The sequence below is a fragment of the Tachypleus tridentatus genome, chromosome 8 (assembly GCF_004210375.1).
Source record: "Tachypleus tridentatus isolate NWPU-2018 chromosome 8, ASM421037v1, whole genome shotgun sequence".
Lineage (NCBI taxonomy): Eukaryota > Metazoa > Arthropoda > Merostomata > Xiphosura > Limulidae > Tachypleus > Tachypleus tridentatus.
The window spans coordinates 60435498-60455571 of NC_134832.1; the positions used below are offsets into that span (position 1 = coordinate 60435498).

General features: G+C 31.4%; 1 protein-coding gene across 11 annotated transcripts in view; it reads right to left on the reverse strand.

Annotated features, from left to right (window-relative positions):
- LOC143222473 (tax1-binding protein 1 homolog) overlaps nucleotides 1-20074 on the reverse strand; it is a 50184-nt gene that overhangs the window by 22062 nt on the left and 8048 nt on the right. For all 11 annotated transcript variants that reach the window (XM_076449054.1, XM_076449048.1, XM_076449053.1 and 8 more), the window contains exons 2-8: nucleotides 17704-18042; nucleotides 14936-15252; nucleotides 12707-12946; nucleotides 11570-11746; nucleotides 9173-9292; nucleotides 3316-3405; nucleotides 1646-1702 (exon numbers count right to left, since the gene is read on the reverse strand). In XM_076449054.1, the coding sequence (XP_076305169.1) occupies nucleotides 1646-1702; nucleotides 3316-3405; nucleotides 9173-9292; nucleotides 11570-11746; nucleotides 12707-12946; nucleotides 14936-15252; nucleotides 17704-18016 (1314 nt within the window). In that variant the 5' untranslated portion in view covers nucleotides 18017-18042. The remainder of the gene's footprint in view (nucleotides 1-1645; nucleotides 1703-3315; nucleotides 3406-9172; nucleotides 9293-11569; nucleotides 11747-12706; nucleotides 12947-14935; nucleotides 15253-17703; nucleotides 18043-20074) is intronic.

Genomic DNA, 20074 nt, shown 5'->3' on the forward strand with positions numbered 1-20074 from the left:
TTAAGTTTTATATTACCAGTGAAGTAATCTGCCATTGACTGAAGATGTAGTAATCAACTTACACTTACACATAATAATAATACTAATAATTGTAAAAATTCCACACACCATGGAAATACTGTGAATTAGATTTAAAAATTACAACTGAAATATCTCATTTTAAAATATAGCATTTTTTAAAATTATCAATTAAACTTCAGAATAAAACAAAAAAGGCATGTAGATATTTCAATGATTTAAGTTCTGAGAAGAATATATGAAAAGAATACACATTTTGAAAATAAAGTTAGAAATAAATCATTCTACCAATCACACAATTAAAAAGTATTTGTCATGTCAGCAAAAGTTGTGCAACTGCAGCTTGAAAAATCAACACATGAAAGTCAAGATTTTCCCAAACTGAAAACATACTTCTAGTAATATTTACTTCTGCTGACAATACAAAAGAATGATGTACCAAGACAAAAGTGGTACAAAACTGAGGAACCATACTACATCCAGAACTGAGTCTTGTATCAAGGGTGGAATAGTGCAAGCAATCAATATACGCCAGCTTCAACCAGATATCCAGGTTCTACAACTTGGAGTTGGAATTAAGGTCTTGGTCCCCATATCCCATCCTGGTAGCAAGGATTATTGGACTACAATGTCACAGATATATATACTTCTGATTGTATCCTAACTTGTAGCCATAGAGTAATGTGTTTCACACCATCAGAATCATGAAGAAAAACTAAGCAACAAGAAAGTGGACAAACTTTATCCTCAACCTGAAGAATTCCAAAAGGCAAAATACCAGACTTAGAATGACTGGATTGTGTATGCCACACTCAACCAAGGGAAGAGAATTCATTCAAAAAATATAATTCCACCAGGAAATAGAAAACAAAGGCAAGTAAAGAGGAAAGGAGAATACAAGGTCTATTTATCCTTTTACACAATAAAACAGTAAATCTTCTAGACTGAACCAGAGAAATCAGGGAGAAAATAATAGTCCTCCGTCCACCAACAAAAGACAAGTAGACTCAAAGGAGGCAAGGAAAAGACCCACAATATAACAAATCCAAATTATTAATAGAAAAAAGGAATAGGATACAAATTGAATTTGTGAGAAGCTAACGTAGGAAAAAAAAGTGTCAAAAATCAGAATCCAAATTCTCCAAGATATAAAGAAAAAAACACAACTCTAGAATTCCTAGGAGAGAACACCCCAGGCCAAACGAATGTCTCCATTGTTCAGTGAATAAAAACATGGCATGTATGGAGAACATATAAATTAACCCTTAAACAGCAAAAATGTTGTAAGTAGCAGCATCGATCAATAACGGTCACTGTTTAAGGGTTAAAATAACAAGAGAAAAAGTCATTTAAAAACACTAGAAGTATTATATACACCAACATTATTAGAGGCTGACTGTGTTTCTTTGGTTTGCTTACCTAAATCAAAGAATATGTTAGCCCTTTTTATCAAAGATTATATTTTCTATTATACCAAAATTCTGTTTATGGGTAATCAAATACAATATTATATAACATATTATATATACACATATATTTGTCTTAATTTACTTAACTCTATTAGTATTAATATTCTCTAAAAATTATATATTATATATAAATTACTTTGAACAAAAAAACAGTTTACTTTGTTTCCTTTGTCATCACTAGAGAACTCAAGCACTTTTCCAGGACAAGATCCCATCTATATATATAAAAATCACTATTTTACTTTATATATAACATCAATAAAGAATACAAAAAGATAAGCTTTTTATAATCATCTAACCAAACTTTTTGAATGTTCTAATTGATATAATTTCTAATACTTATTAATAAGCAATTTATTGTGAAAAATGATGTGCTATTAAGTAATTCATCAGCATTTTCTCTTAAATGAGGTATTTTAAGAGAAAATGCTGATGAAGTATTAAAGCATCAGTTTGGAGCTAAGCCAGTCTGAAATACAACTTGTTCAATACTCTCAAACATTGACCATTGTGTTTGCGTTAAAATAACCAACAATTACAGGTTTTCAAAAAATTATATAACTAATGTCTGGATTTAAAAAGAAGTACTTATTAACAAAAAATATTGTAGGACAGAAACTTTAGCACCATTATGCTCAATCAGGACAGTTTGAGGTTTTCTTTAAATTCAAAGAATTTTTCACAAATTCACATTTATAAATTTTCTAAATCAAGCACCTACTCATAACACTTGGAAGTACGTGTAGCTGAAATTGTCGAGTACCTTAATATTTGGAAGCAATAATTGTTAACCCGCAAGTGTAGTACCTTGGCATGCTTAATGTAACTAGTAGAATTCCATTGGATATTTATTTTAAATTTCTACAAACTGTACATGTCATGATATTTTATAGTTACATTCAAAATGTAATTAAATTATTTTATTATCAAAATACATAAATAAACTTAGCTTCAAAACACAGTGAATAAACCAAGTATTAACATGCATTTTAATCTTTAAGATATATTTAAATAAACCCTCAATCTCCCCTTGTATGACAATTATCATGTTTGTTCTCCATTTCATGAGATTCTCTAATTTATTCATCACCTCTTAATGAAGTATAGTTCAACACAAATTACTCATTATAATAGATATCACTAAAGAAGTCTAATTTTAATAGCTTCAATCTTCTTTGTTTACAGATACATCAAAAAGTCAGACCAACATGCCACAACTATCTGTCATTTTCTCTTTTTCAAAATCACATTATCACCTACAATAGAATATTTCAGTTTCAAGAATTGGACAAAATGTAGAGATCCATCATCCAAGTATGGATCTAACAATGTCCAAGGTTTTTCAATAACAAAAGTCAAACTGATAAAAACCTGTGATGTTTATTGTACCTGGTTTGTAGAATAATTAAATGAAATGTGCTTAAGAGTTTATTTTAACGAGTCAGTAGACTTTCTTCATAACAGCCCACTAATAACAAAGAATATGTCAAGAAGATGTTGACATTATGGGTTAAGTATCATGCCCAATGATTGTTACTAACCTATAATTATGTTTTTACTCTTAGTGGCCTATTTAAACATTATTTATTCTGATAATTCAAGAGATGTTTACAGAATTATTTAAATATATGTATTTGATAGATTATTATGCTATAGTTGATACAGAGTAACACTTACAAGCATTTTATAACTTTAAAAACACACTTCTTACAATTCCTACAGACATGTTTATAACCAACCTTTATGACTTCAATGAATATCAGGTCTTAATGTAGTATTTTTATAACAAACACTCATCCATTTATAACATAAAAAAAATGAAACTTACATTATAATTACTGAGCTGCAGGTTAAAAGCATCTAATGACTTCTTCAGACTTGCATTCTCATGTTTAATTTTCTCAATCATATCACCAGACTGGAATGAAAAATACTATAGTTACATGACTGATCAGATCAGTGATGTGGTAACTCCTCTTTAAAAAAGAATTAATAAAATTAAACAATATATTTTAATAAATCTCCTCTCTCTCTACATATACACGCAGTACATGATTGCTTTGAGTATTTGTATAAAGTTCTTCAAGGACTACAGTAACATCCAAGTTAGCACTCAGGATATGTTCCCAAAACATGCAGCATTAACCGAAACAGTACTAAGCGGAGTCGTTATAACATTATGTATACTTTAGATAGGTGAAAATACAAATAAAAAAATAATATACTTTTATTAAGAGATTTTATGAAAGTAGCTAATTATATTTTAGATGAGGGACCAGGCTGTGGATCTTGCAGGAACCTTGGCTTCTTTATGATGTAGGCATTAAGAGTTGATTGTCTTTTCTCAAGTTTTCTCTGACAAAGCAGTTCTCGGTAGCAGGATATCTTTTCAAGAACACCTTTTTTTGCCTTAGAGCTCTGCTCATAGTCAGGGTTGTTATCTATGAACTGGTCCATGATTTGCACAATTGCTGAGAAATTCTGAAGCAAGTTCTCTCACTTGTGTTTTATCTTCTCAATCAGAGGTTGTAGATTCACTCTGGATGCATTGCTCTGCTAATAATTCTTGAAATTCATCATTGCTAAGACTCTTGCTATGGATTTGAAGCAATTCCTCCACATCATCCTCATTAATCCTGCAGTCCCACTTCACTGACCAATTTGGGGTGCTGAATTCAGATGACAATGTTTTGCATACTGTACATTTTGTACACATACTGTACATAAAGGCATTATATGCATTCAGGGTTAAGCCAACATCGTCTCAATCAACAGCCAGTAGTGCACTGGCAGTCAGCACAGGAGGTTGGTGTCCCTCGACAATTGTGTTACACAATCTTTTGGATATATATTTGTATTACAATTTCCAACGGCCTTTAATTATTATTGCCTTACATATGATTTAATTTTACTTTGTTTTTTCAGATTCTCCAATGGCTTCAAGCTCGTCAAAACACCGAGGATGCCTCAACAAGGCCAATTCTTTCTGCTACGTGTATGTAGGACTTCACGACAGTTGCACAGCGTCGAACCATCACTTCCCTCCTCAGAACTGCCTACTTTCATTATTTTGACTGTAAAATTGGTGATCAGGACAAATCTTGGGCTCCACACACCTGTTGTAAACCCTGCTACAATGGACTAACTGCTTGGTTTAATGGCAAGAAAGCAGCTTTCAACTTTGCAGTCCCGATGGTTTGGAGAGAGCCACGAAGCCATGCAGATGATTGTTATTTTGTCTAACAAATATAACTGGTTTCAGGAAGATTCTGCCAAGTCAATCTCTTCCAAAGATATTGACTCTTCTTATTCAGGAACAAGTGGCAACGAGCCACACTGGATCATGCAAGAAGACCTGAATGACCTTGCTCGTGATTTGTATCTGTCAAAACAGCAGTCAGAGCTCTTGGCTTCTCAGTTTAAACAGTGGAACCTAGTCCAGGAAGATGTAAGGATCACCAGTTTCAGGAATCGGAACAAAGACCTTGCTTCATTTTTCGACATGGAAAACAAGTTGTGCTACTGCACAAATGTACCTGGCTTGTTCACTTTCCTTGGTTTGCCACATAATCCTTCAGACTGGCGTCTTTTCATAGACTCTTCCAAGCGAAGTCTCAAGGCTGTGCTTCTGCACAACGGGAATAAATATCCCAGCATTCCCATTGTACACTCTGTCCATCTAAAGGTGTCCTATGACAATATGGAGCTTCTTTTAGAAGCTGTTAAGTACAACCAGTACCAGTGGAGTCTGTGTGGGGACCTCAAGGTCATTGGTCTTCTTATGGGTATGCAAGCAGGCTTCACAAAGTACTGTTGCTTTCTCTGTCTCTGGGATAGTCAAGCTGTATCCCAGCATTACAAGCAGAAAGACTGGGGGTCTAGAAGCACTTTCGTTCCTGGCAAACACAGTGTCAAGGAGAATCCTCTGGTTGACATGAAGAAGGTGCTTCTTCCTCCTCTTCACATCAAGCTTGGTTTGATGAAGAATTTCGTGAAGGCCATGGACAAAAATGGTGCTGCCTTCCAACACTTGTCTACTGTGTTCCCAGGTCTAAGTGCTGCTATGTTCAAAGAGGGCATCTTTGTTGGACCTCAAATCCGAGAAGTGCTGAAGGATACTGATTTTGAGGAGCTTCTTACCTTAAAGGAACTGAGAGCATGGGAAGCATTTAAGTCAGTCTGTAGTGGCTTCCTTGGTAACACACGTGTACCAAATTACCAAGCCTGTATTGAGAAGTTGCTAAAGACTTATGAGGATATGGGATGCCGAATGTCACTCAAAATTCATTTTCTCCATTCCCACCTCAACTTCCTCCCTCCAAACCTTGGAGCAGTGAGTGATGAGCATGGAGAAAGATTCCACCAAGACATTACGAAGATGGAGAGCAACTACCAAGGCAAGTGGAACCCCAGCATGATGGGAGACTTCTGCTGGATGCTCTTGCGTGACATCCTTGAGGCAAAATACACCAGATCATCTAAGAAAACACACTTCTAACTGTCTGCGGTACTATGAATTGTGTACATTGTGTCATCCAAGTATATTTATTCCATCAATGTTCTTTATCTATCCTGTTTTATCTGTAATAAGCTGCTGCAACTGTTGAAATAAGCACGTATATACTCTGTATATACTAAAATGAGACTATTTAAAAGCCAGAAAACTAGAGGTGATAGAGCAAAACTGTTTATAAATTTGAATTCAGCACACCCAAATTAGTAAAAAACACCTATTCACATTCTTGCCTCAGACAAAAAATATTTTTTTGTAAACCAGTGTTATCAGGGTAGCCAAGAGCATTATAAAGCAATAACAATACTTTAGGTTCAATGATGTGCTCCTCACAATAATGATACACAGATGGGTAAAATGTTAAACAAACCAATTTTGAAAAACATCAATCACCATCTAATCCAATTTGTTTGATTCTCAAATCACTGGTAGACTTTATTTTAAAATTCCTTTCATGGCTCGTGACATTTAAGAATGATATACAAGAGTTGGCTTTAACTTGAAGCCACCTTTAGCACTGCCTACTAGCAAGAGTTAACCAGTCCTTTTCAACTTTAAATCCAGATGCACATTTTTCTTCATGGGAGATAAAAGTATGAGAAGGTATCCTTTCCCAAAAAAGGCCCATTTCATTCACACTAAAGACAAGTTAAGGAAGCTAACTGCTTTGCTCATTGATGGTTTTCAGAGTTGCAGGAAATTCCTGGGCTACCTTTGCATCTGATCTGCACTAGCTGCTTCACCAGTGACATATGTTATGGAGGTTAGTGTGTTTTCTTAATCTATCAAACCAACCTATACCAGCTGTAAATTTTTCTGATGAATCTCCTTTTCCTTCTTGAATATGTGTGTTCTTGCCTTCTCCATTCTTATCAGTTGGCTTAAAGGCATGTTTCAGTTTGTTTGGTCATCCACCCAAATACTAAGCCTTCTTTCTATTTCTTCAAGCAAAGGGCTTCCTGAATGAGTTATCTTTGTTGCTAACAATTTTGAGGTCATAGATGCAAAAGCTGTTATCTTATCTGCAATTTTTTTTATAATTGTTCTTATTGTGTATATTGCCAAGTTTAAAGAAGCACCCACATCATCTTGATGCTTACTAGCTTCCAAATGCCTTAAAACTAGCAATTTCACATCCAAGCAAATGCTTTCCATTTTCATCTTTTTAGATGCATTGACATCACTTGCAAGCTTTTTTCCAGGCGTGATGGGTGAAAAGCATTAGAAAATACTTGCCAAACAATGTACATACACAGCAGCAGAGAGCATATATTCTGTAAAAGGTGCACTGAATGACAACATAATTGCTGATACAAACATGCTGCAATGAAAGAGTGATAAGCAGGGTACAAGAGTATCCTAATTTTGAAATGATAATATGGGGTGGGGAGCTTACAGCACCACTTTTTTTTTTTTTAAATGTACCCACACATTAGGAACTATAGACCTTTATTAATGATAAATTTTGTGTACTGATTATCCTTCCAATGAGAAAATTAACATTTTAAATAAAATATGATGTTTGCTGTTGAATGTTTAATCTATAGCAAATTTATTACAACAATTTAATCATAATATAATTGTTACACTGATAACAGTGCAATGTAGAAAACAAAACCTTATTACTTTCTTAACTATGGTCAATTATACATGAACAATATCAGAGTAATCTTGTGTACAAACCTTGATTTCCATGGAGTTTCTAAAACAAAAGTGGACAAAGCATAGGATGATATACAACCATTAATCAGAAACTTAATAGAATAAATATAAAATTGACAATGAACTATAGACTCTTTACCTATCATTTATGTAAAGTTGTCTAATTATCTTGTTTTCATTTAATGATTTACATTTTTCTTAAAATGTCTCTGACCAATCATTTTTCTTTGTTTCATTTAATCAAACACAGTGACCAGTATACATAGTTTTACCTTTATTTTGCATGCATATCTTTCACTCCATCATTAGTCAGTAGATAAAGTTTAATGATTACATTATTCTGTAGCTATGTTTCTTCTTTTTGCATAATTTAGATAATATTATTAAAATACTACATACATCATGCATACCTGTATAGTTCCAATGCTGGCTACCCAAGCATTCCCACCTATAATTGTGTAGAAGTCATACTTTAACCAATGACTAATATCATTGGAGAATGATATAACAATGTATAAGTGTACACAGAAAAATGACAGTATAGAAGTTTATTAACTTTTTTTTAATTCTTAGAAATGCTTATTGTCATTTGTTTTGTAGTTAAGTTCAGAGAGGGTGATGCAAGTGGTTAGTCAACATTCAGCATGAGAAAAATTCTTAAATGCAACAAAGAAGAAACTAAAAAGTTTAGTTCAATTTATCACATCTCATGACATTATTGTTACCTGTTTCTTATATTCTTATCACATCTCATGACATTACTGTTACCTGTTTCTCTTATTACTGTTACTGTTACCTGTTTCTTATATTCTTATCACATCTCATGACATTACTGTTACCTGTTTCTTATATTCTTATCACATCTCATGACATTACTGTTACCTGTTTCTTATATTCTTATCACATCTCATGACATTACTGTTACCTGTTTCTTATATTCTTATCACATCTCATGACATTACTGTTACCTGTTTCTTATATTCTTATCACATCTCATGACATTACTGTTACCTGTTTCTTATATTCTTATCACATCTCATGACATTACTGTTACCTGTTTCTTATATTCTTATCACATCTCATGACATTACTGTTTCTTACCTGACATTTCCTGTTTCTTATATTCTTATCACATCTCATGACATTACTGTTACCTGTTTCTTATATTCTTATCACATCTCATGACATTACTGTTACCTGTTTCTTATATTCTTATCACATCTCATGACATTACTGTTACCTGTTTCTTATATTCTTATCACATCTCATGACATTACTGTTACCTGTTTCTTATATTCTTATCACATCTCATGACATTACTGTTACCTGTTTCTTATATTCTTATCACATCATTACACCTGACATTCTCACTTACTGTTACCTGTTTCTTATATTCTTATCACATCTCATGACATTACTGTTACCTGTTTCTTATATTCTTATCACATCTCATGACATTACTGTTACCTGTTTCTTATATTCTTATCACATCTCATGACATTACTGTTACCTGTTTCTTATATTCCCGCAGAGCTCTTATTTCCTCCCACATCAAATCTTTGGTAGTCTCCTGGGCTTCAAGCATGGTTTTTGTGCTGTCCAATTGCTGCTGAACAAACTGTAACTCATCCTTTTAAAGAAAAACTACCAAATTACATCTCACAAAAAAGATTTTGCATCTCTAAGTTCAGTTGCCTATTGTAAAGATTAAGTAAATTATGTTTCATTCAGCTTTAACCCTATTGCCATAGGTATCCTTTACTGTGCACAACAAAAGGTTTTAGTGTCTTACATTCAAAAATGTATTAATCTACTTTGTTATACCAACTGCAACTGCATAAAACGTTACCTAATAATTCATATCTTAATGGTATATAAGATTTAAGTTTTTATTTCTCCAAGGCAATTTTTTTTTAAATCTTAAATTTTTCCCCAGTGTAACATTATTTCTTAGCATGCCATCTTTCCTATTTTATTCACCATACCTCAAACAAGTATGAAACCAAACATAAATTACTCTGTAAAATCATTATTACTCAGACAAACAATATTTTTTATAGTCTTTAATTCGTTTTGGCTACACAGCTATTGGCTAGCAAATCAGACTCCTCCTGTCACACCTACTTGTCACATCCTTTTTTTTTTTTGTTAAGCTTTCTCTCACATTTAATTATACATCACATAACTAATAGAAAGTCAAGGTTTTCATATATTAAATGATGTATTGTATAATGTTATGTTCTGAGAGGTTAAATGTCAATTTCATTCAGAGTACCAACATCATTCCTATAAGAAAGTTAACAACTAGCTTGGATGAATTTGAAACAACTCCTGCCACGCAGTTGGAAAACCAAAATTTTTTTTGAGAGTTAAGGAAACTTTGTCTACTTTATACCTGTTATTAGTCTATTGTTTGGCACGTTATTTAATTAAATAAAAACTAAGCACATTAATATCATTAGTATTTAAAATTTAAAGCTAATTCTCTTTAACAATCAACAGCATGAAAGATGAAGGTTGGTTAGGTATTTTATTTCTTGTTTTTTATGTTTGTCATTTATGCGTAACTATAAAAGTAACTAAAATGTAAAAATAGAGATCCTCTTTGATTAGGTAAAATCACAAATAATATTATAATAATGTTTCACGAGGCATACACGTGAGCAGCTTGTAATAGCTGATGGATAACGTAATCTGTTAGCATAACACGAGCTGCACATTCCCAGACTGATTTACAACTTGTAACAGCATGGACAGCAGTTAGATACAGTTAAAAGGGAAATAAAATAATAAAATTTAATTATAACTAGATATATGCTGTTACAAACTTAGAAAAACTCATGATAAACAAATGTTGTTTCATCTAACAATCTGAAGTCACTGTAGAAAAAATAATGTAAATTACAAGACTTCTTTCTGTTTTTTTCTTTGGTGGTTAAGAGGATATTCAAAGTGATCAATCCTGTTCTGAGAGAGGGCAGACAAAATAACACAAATTATAAAGTTTTATTGAAAAAATGCATTTGAAATACAATTAGGAGGTTTTAGGGATTATACAAAGGATATTTGAGATGAAGTATTTTTAAGTTTAATATGAAAATTAAAATGAGCATTCAAAACAAATACTCCATATATTAATAGACACATCTTTACTGTATTAAAAATATTTCACTAAAACATATGATGTTTTGTATGTGAAAGACTTGTTAACTAAATGACTTCCAAAGTTTTGTGAAGATATACAACCTGTATTGAAAGTTAGAAGTATTAAACCTAAAAAAAAACTTTAAATGAGTACAAAGAGATTACATGGTTGGTCAAACTGACAAAGCCTGTATTAAGTGAGTTAAACAATACTTTTACTAAACTACTATCCTGCTCTAAGTCCAGGTTCATAAAAATTATGGAGTAATTTATGAAGAAGCCTCGAATAAGTTTCACAATCTTTGTAATACATAATTATTAACTAATATTGTAATTAAAAGTTATTTTACTGCTTTACAAATAGAACCAAGATTAGCTTCATTCACTAATTTTTCTGAAGAGTAACCTTATTGCACTGAAAATCATGTTACAAAAAGGAAGCCTAGTTATATTTATTTGTTGGATTTCTCGCAAAGATACGAGAGCTATCTGTGCTATCCATATTTGACCATCACTCTTATATAGAGCATACACATCCCTAAGACTATCCAATGTGTTTCTTTTTAAATTAATTTTTTCTTTCGGTTGGTGGGCAAGGTGGCAGCAACAGAACACGAACTACAAAAGTTTAATAACAGTCTGACAGGCTAACCCACTAAACACAACTTACTCCTGCCCATTTGTGAAAGAGTAAAGTTTGTGGAAATGTTAACTTCACCAAAACATTTACTATTATATGAATATAAAATACAATTTCTTTTACCTTAGACTTTTCTTGCTGTTTCTTCAAGCGATCTTTATCTTTTTTTAGCCTTGAAATTTCATCTATTAAAGAATTGTTTGTGGTTTCCATACACTTCATTGTCATAATTTTCTCCATTAAACGATTTTCAAGGTCACTTACTTGTCCACTTTTTAACTGAATACTTTTAACATGACACTGAAAGTAGAGAATAAGCAATATTTTATCATAACAAACTGTAGACATGTAAACAAGCAGAGAAAACATCTTTCTGGAAATTTACAATGGAAAATACATTTTTATTCTGTCTTTTTAGAATATTGTAATAATATTTAATACAAAAAATGATCTTTCAGAACATGCTTGAGCAATATTTTTAAATTTTAAGAGAACTTTCTGAAGAAGCATGCCATTATTATTATTATTACCACTAGTGAAACAGATTTTAAAAATCATTTGGTGATTTTACCTTATTTCTGTAGATGATATAAAGTAATGTAAAAATAAGGGCAAACAGATTGTTATTTTGAAATTAATGCCTTTCCATGGTGATTAATATTGTATACTAGAAATTATAAATTCAAGTTGTTAAAGTACCATTTTACACATTAATGAACTTTAATACTAATATATTATTTGTCAGAACAGTTTTATTCAGGCATAACTTTGCCAGCTTTGGAAATACAATTTCTTATGCCAGCCTTTCTCAACCTTTTGATATGAGGAACTGAGATGCTGCCTCCTTAAACAGTTATAGACTTCTAAACTTCAAGTACAACAACAACAAAAAAACAAAACATTATTCTGTCAGTTTCTGTGAAATCCTACAGACCAGCAAAGTGGTTGTGACAGACTGATGCCAGTCCGAGTTTAGCGTTTGAGAAACACTGTTCCAGGAAATTTCTATAACAAAAGATAGCACAGAATTTAAAAATACAGTAAAATCAAATTTACTGTATTTGCTGGCACAAACTACTTAAACCAAAAATATTTCAGACTCGTACATAGCTCACATAATTAAATCAGATACAAGTTAGTTATGCACATTAGTTTATACAGCTTCATGATTACAGGAAATTCCTGGAAATTAATAATGAAAGTTTTCAATGTGAATGCTGCCCAGAACTCTGCGGTATGATCTCCACAAGAAAATCTTACCTCAAGTTCAGTCATGGCTTTTTTTTCCCTGTTTAACTTTCCTTCTAGTTCTGTTTTTTCTGATATCAATGTCTTTACAGTATCCTGGACCTGACTACAGTACACATTTCCTTTCTCTAAGTCAGACTGTAATTTATTTACTAGCTTCTTTAGATCTTCAGTTTGCTGTTGTTGGTTGTTGTATTTTTCCTGGATATCTTTCAGTTCAGTCTCAAGTGCAGCTTTCTCAGTCTCTATAACCTGTCATAAGAAGTCATTACTTTGACAGTTCTCACCAAATCAAACAGCATGTAAAATATTAAATTACAAATAACACATATTTAACATAATAAATAAAAAACTGAGAGAGTATTTACAAATTATTTATATCATCACTTCTTAACTAGTGGGGTATTTTCCCCTGATGGGGCATGTTAAACTTTTCAGAGGGCACAAATGTTTAACTGATGGTATAATAAATTACAATAAAATAATTTTGAAAAATATTAAAAATTAATACTATTATAATTATTTTTCAACCATAACTTTAAGTAAAGAACTAATAAGGACTAAATCTGCATTATGTTCGAGGACGTGGGGGGTGTTTGTAAAAATACTAAAAAATGTTTATGGTGAGATACATGTAAAAATAACCCTTTATGAACCCTTGATTTAAATTGATGTCTAAGTGGATACCATATTATAAAAAGGTCTACATACATGCAACACTTTTTATTTGGGGCTAATGAAGAAATCTCTTAGAAAACCACTATAGGATTAACACAGACATTACTTGAATTTTACTGTGTTAGTAAATAATTTATTTCAAAGAATTAGCTTGTGGACTTGTAAAAGAAACATGGTTATGGTTAATTTCACTAATATACATTTATTTATATTAAAGGGATAGTTCATGTTTTAACCTTTCTGTTTTACTTTTAAAAACCTTTAAAAAAAATTTAAAAAATAAGATAAAAATGCAGCATGACAAATCAAGATAACTCAGATATTGATAATTATCTATAACTTATTTTTTATGACCTGTTAAAAGAAATTTATTCAAACAGCCAAAAGCATATATTAAAAAAATTACTATGTAATTTACTAGTTTTCTGAATGGTTTGTATATAATCCTTACTTATCAAATATACTCTACTTTAACCTTAGCTGTAGAGGGTGCTAGGAGCTAGACTCAGATGAAAAGACCAAGATTTCATTGCATATTTTAAAAAGCAACATGATTTTTTATGAATTCAACCAAGTGGTGTGGATGGACACACGTGTACTAGAGATAATATACACAGTTTGATGACATATAGATAATGGATTCTTATTTATTGTTTTAGTAAGTAATAAAAAATTAATATATCAACATAAGTTTAAGGAAACAAGTACTTAATAAATTTTTTTCACAATATGTAAACCCCTCCAATAAATACTAAAAATTCTGAAAGACAAAAAAATGATCACACAGTGGACATTAAAACAGACATTTTGTAACACAGGTGTGATATTTTGAAATTAATATATGAATAAAAGTAAAATTACTTACATTTCAACTTAGGTGACTAAGTTACTGTACACCTTAACTACTTGCTTGCCACATGATATAACCACTATTTCTATTCCCAGGGACCATATATAAACTTTTTTCACAATGAATCTAATGATGTCTGGTTTATGAAGCCTTTCTCCAATAAATAAAACAAAAAAAATTACTTATATTTTGTAAACTTTCCCAATTTTGTCTAGTTCCTAAGAATACAAAATGCCTGGTTATAAAAGGGTTAACTAAAACAAAAAACATTAACCTTACATGCAACTTGAGTTGGGCAATAAACTCTTACCCCTGAGAAAGAATTATTAACAGGTAAAAATAATCTACTAACTGAAATTATGATTAAATCAATTAATATTGCAAAAAGAATCAACCAGTGTTTCAGATTATTCAAACTACAAAGTAATTTAAAGTACAGAAAGCAACATAATGACCATCTATGTCCTGCCCATTGTGGGTATATAAAGTTTTACCATTTTAAAAGTTTCATTTTATTAACTAGCCATCTCAAATAAGAATAAACAATTACCCAGGTCTAAATAAAATAATGTACTATTGTACTTTATATTACTGTTACCAAACACAAAGCAACCAAAATTTTTTTTTATTAATATTTATTTAAATACATTTTAAAATTAATACATGTAAAAGCAAACTGTCTTACCTCAATCTGGGTGAGCAAACCGTCTTACCTTAATCTGGTTTTGAAGAACTGTTTTTTGATTCTTCATCACTGTTGCATCACTTTCTAATTTTTTAACTTTCTCCTCTAATTCCACTTTCGTCTGATGTTCAGACTTCATAACCTGTGTGGTTTTACGTAACTTCTCCTCCAGAAAACCTTGATGTGATCGTATCACCACAAAACTACTGTCTTCTCCGTCAGCTGAAGTGATGAGCTGTTTAGGTGTGTGGAAAGAAAAAGGTATACTTGCTCCATGAATTTCTCCATTCTTGGTCATATAACAAAACTGATAATACTGGCCATCTTCTTTAGGGAGCATGTCAGCTAAAACAATGGAATCATCAGTTATGTTAAATGACATATCTTAAACTAGACTAGCCTAAGATATAAAATGTTTAAATATCTGTGTAATAAATGTCCTTTACACATTATGATTAAGGTTAGATTTGAAATTAAAAATCTTTGATGAATGAGCTGGCTGATATTATATATTTGGAGAATACCCATGCTATGTATTTACCAATATTGTAATTGAATGATTCAAATATTGACATTATTGGTCGTACTGGACAATCTGGTTTATGAGGTTTGGGGATGCCGTATATTTGTGGTGTGTGAGAGTCAGTCTTGCATAGGTTGGAATAAAATTTTGAAATTTTGTTGGCTTTTTTCCACTTTTACTAGTATTATGTTTAGTTGCATTTCATGTGCCTTTGTTGGATTTGTGTGTATTGGTTTAAATCTGTGTCTGATAGGATGCATTCATTCATGCTCATTATAACTATAGCATTTCCTTCATCTGCTTTTAGAATTTTGATGTTTTTTTTATTCTGTGGTCCTCAAGATTAATCAGATAATAAAATAAAACCTTTTTATATGCAGATAATATAAATAAATCAACTATATGTAACTATTTTAATGGACCTGTAAAATAAATATTCTAATAACTTGAAATTGTGAACAATAAACCAATATCTGAAAGAAAAGTTGTTTTCACTCACAAGCTTAGCTGTTACTTATGGTGTTCTGCAAAAACGTTTCTAGTAGATGTAGCAAAAATAAAAATTACAAATATTATAAACACTGAATATATGCAAAGTTTATATATATATATATATATAGCAAAATTCAAATATCCACAAATATGTGTCAATGTTATTTACCTTATTTCAACAATTTAATGCTGCAACACCAATACGAAGTTTTGAAGTCTGGTACTTAATTAACAACAGCCATATATTGAAGAGTATCTTTATGATAGCAGGGTTTGCCAATGTGTGAATGTAGCCTGTAATGCTAATATTTTCACTACTGTTTGCAAGTCCTTTATGTACACTGCTAGATAGGAGTGAGAATAGACAAAAATCACACAGGGTTTGGCAATATTTGAGTGATGCCAAAAAAAAAGTATGAGCTGAGGACAAATGGGAACAGCCAGAAGCTAATGTAGTCAAATCCAAGAAGATACGACTTTTTTGTGCCTGCCTATGGAGATAAGTCAAATAATCTACTGTCAAATATATTGCTCAGCAGTGATGTTCCTCAGAAATCTAAATGTACAGCAAATCACAATTCAGATGTGGTTAGTGAGAAGGCTCAGTCAAACTGCAATGTGTCTATATTAGATGAAACAATGATAACACAAATGGAGGTACATGACCATGATTAAAAAACAAACAAAAACCCCCAAAAAAACTGATTTTCCAGAACAAGGTGATGGTATTACAAAAGAAACACAGAGTGCAGGATTTCAAGACAACAATGGATTGTGGCCTGATAGAGCATTGGAACAAATAACTGATTACTGGATTAGGAAAGGTGTTAACACTATCACCAATATAAATGGACACTTTCAGACCTCACTAAAACTTGCATCCAAGTCCAAATCTTGCACAAAAAAATTTATTTGAAAGAAAACTCCCTGATGCTGAAAAAAGTTTTGCAAACATGGTACTTAAATGTTCATCACAAGGACCCTGGTGATGAACTGATACAGTTCAAAGCATTATAAGAAGAAAATGGTAAAAGCAACCTCATAAACCACAATGTACAAAATACTCAATAATAATAATATTAATATAAAGGGCATCTTTCCCAACATTGAAATTGCACTGAGAATTTACCTCTAACTGATATCTGCTTCTAGTGGTTGAAGATCGTTCTTTAAAATAATGTTGATAAAGAACAACCTGAGGAGTATTATGATACAGTCAAAGCTTGTGAACCTTTCAACTCTTGTCTTTAAACCAGATATTCTGGAGCCTTTGAATACTTTTGCAAGATGTAAAACAAGAAAGATATTTGTAAAGAAATTTTCCCTGTAGTAATGGAGATTGTATGAACTTACTGTTATTGTCACAAATTTCAAACTGTGTGTCTCTTGGATAAATAGTTCAAATTATTATCTAACTCAGCCCAATCTTTATTCTATTTCATTATAGTAAGAGTAAAACAAAAAAATCAAACAAGCAAACAACAACAACAAAACCTAAAAATATACTACTCAGGTGTAATGCAAGAGCAAAGACCAAACTTTCAATTTCCGAAATTTTAGAGCCAAAATAAGTTATGATTTCACTACATTTTTTTGAAATCTTAAAAAATTACAAGTATTATTTACTGCTTAAGGGGAGTGTTTTTTAAAACACAAAAACATTTCTTTTTTACAAATGGATAAAGCCTTGTACATCTATCTTAACTGAGATGTGTTCTTCCATTTGAGATGCTAATACTATTCTGACTGAAAATTCTATACTTTTTAACAGAATTTATTACCTTTAAACAAAAGAGTACCATGAGCTACACATGTATCATGACTGTAGGTTGCTTCACTGCAAAACAACAATGCCACGTGTTCAACTGATTCCTTCCAGCCGATTCTGTACACTCCAACATAGTCATCTTCCTGAGGATAAATTAAGGATGACAACTGGTAGTGACACTCTACATCAACATCAGTTGAGTATGAATCAGCTACATCACAGAAAATCACTCTAGCATAATCAGAGTCTGTCATGTCCCAAGTCAGAGAATTACTTGAATTTTCAATAACAATGTCACTATGGTCACTATCTCCTTGATCAGACATATTGTATCTTTTTCTTCTTCAAAAAACTAAAGAGAATTGGAAAAAAAAATTGTGAAGTATATCATTAGTAGTTGCATTTTTAAATACAAACCATAAAAATTTTGACCCACAAAGCACTTATTAACACATGTGTTTAGAGGTTGTTTTATCACAGAATTCAAGAGACAGTACATAAATTACAACTTGCACTGTAATAGTTTTTCAAAGCTGTTCTGAAACACCCTGTCCTGGAAAAAATGTGAACATTTAAATCTATTCTTTTATTTTCCAGGAAATGTTATCACTTAATTTTCTATAAATGATAGAAAATATATTTTGTTCTATTGTCTACAGAAGACAGGATTAGTGCATTTAGTCTCTGTAAAGAAATCAAGAATTTTTTTTTAAAGAGAAATAATAGTACTCCAAAACTTCTAAAGGGTTTCTGTGTATGATAACATTATTATGAATAGTAAGATGACCTAACCCACACAGTAAATTAGTTTAAACTTTATAAACTTAAAAAAAAACCCAACAAAACCTCTTGAATAATATAGACAAAACATGGAAGAGAATAAAATTGTTTTGGTGCCAGACTCTCTTTCTCTTATCTTCAGAATAAAGCACAATGAAACTGGAGGCCTTTATGATACTCCTCTCAAAGGCTTTCCACTTAAGTGAGAGAAAATAAATTATCTTGACCCAAATCTTTAAGAAAACCTTTCCATTCCAGGAATCATCTTATAAGATCCTCTTGTAAACCCTCTTCTATAAGGCAGTATCCTATATTAGATAAGGATCCCAAAACTATAAACAGTATTCCAAATGAGGCCTAACTAGTAATTTGCACAGAGATAATTACCTGTTTTGGTTTGCAAAGTCTTTAGATAAATTATAAAATTATATTACCTTTACTAACAGCAATATAACACTATCTCAATACGTTGAGTGACTTAACTACCCCCATGGTAAGATCTTTAGCTTTAGTTACACTGTTGAAAAAGTTCCCATGTATCCTAAACATGTGAACCGAATGGTAACTCATATGCATTATCTTCCATTTAATATAATTACAGATGACTTGCTAAAATTTTCCAACTAATACAAGTTATTCTATAATACCTGAAAATTCTCAAGGCAATTAGAAATATCTAACACTTTAACATCATTAGTAAGCTTTAACAATTTACTATTTTCTTATCAATACCATTAACAGCAATTAGAAATATCTAACACTTTAACATCATTAGTAAGCTTTAACAATTTACTATTTTCTTATCAATACCATTAACAGCAATTAGAAATATCTAACACTTTAACATCATTAGTAAGCTTTAACAATTTACTATTTTCTTATCAATACCATTAACAGCAATTAGAAATATCTAACACTTTAACGTCATTAGTAAGCTTTAACAATTTACTATTTTCTTATCAATACCATTAACAGCAATTAGAAATATCTAACACTAACATCATTAGTAAGCTTTAACAATTTACTATTTTCTTATCAATACCATTAAGAGCAATTAGAAATATCTAACACTTTAACGTCATTAGTAAGCTTTAACAATTTACTATTTTCTTATCAATACCATTAACACAAACAAAACACAACACTTACAGCAAGTAAGAAAAAAAGTTCAATTTGACTGGATTCCATTAATACCAAAATTTTCAATTTTTCTCACCCAACCAACCTACAACCCAATTAACTACTCTTTACAAAACTATCACTCATGTGATTTCTTCAGCTATTTTCCTACATAGCACCTTATCAAAATCTTTTTTGAAATCCAAATGAACCTTATCAGGATTCTCACTGGGTTCCACAGCGAAGGGTACCAGACATTCAACTTTTTTCAAGGATCCAATAGGTAAATTTTAATAACCCCCCCCAAAAAACATTTAAATGTCAAGGAGAAACTTTATTCACAATGTACACTAGATGTTTGCATCATGTTGCTGTTGAAACTTCAACCTGCTTTTTCAATACTAATGGCATTACTGCATCAAATAATTTTTATTTAATTATATAATACACCAAAGATTACAGAATAATATTATGGAAAAAGGATA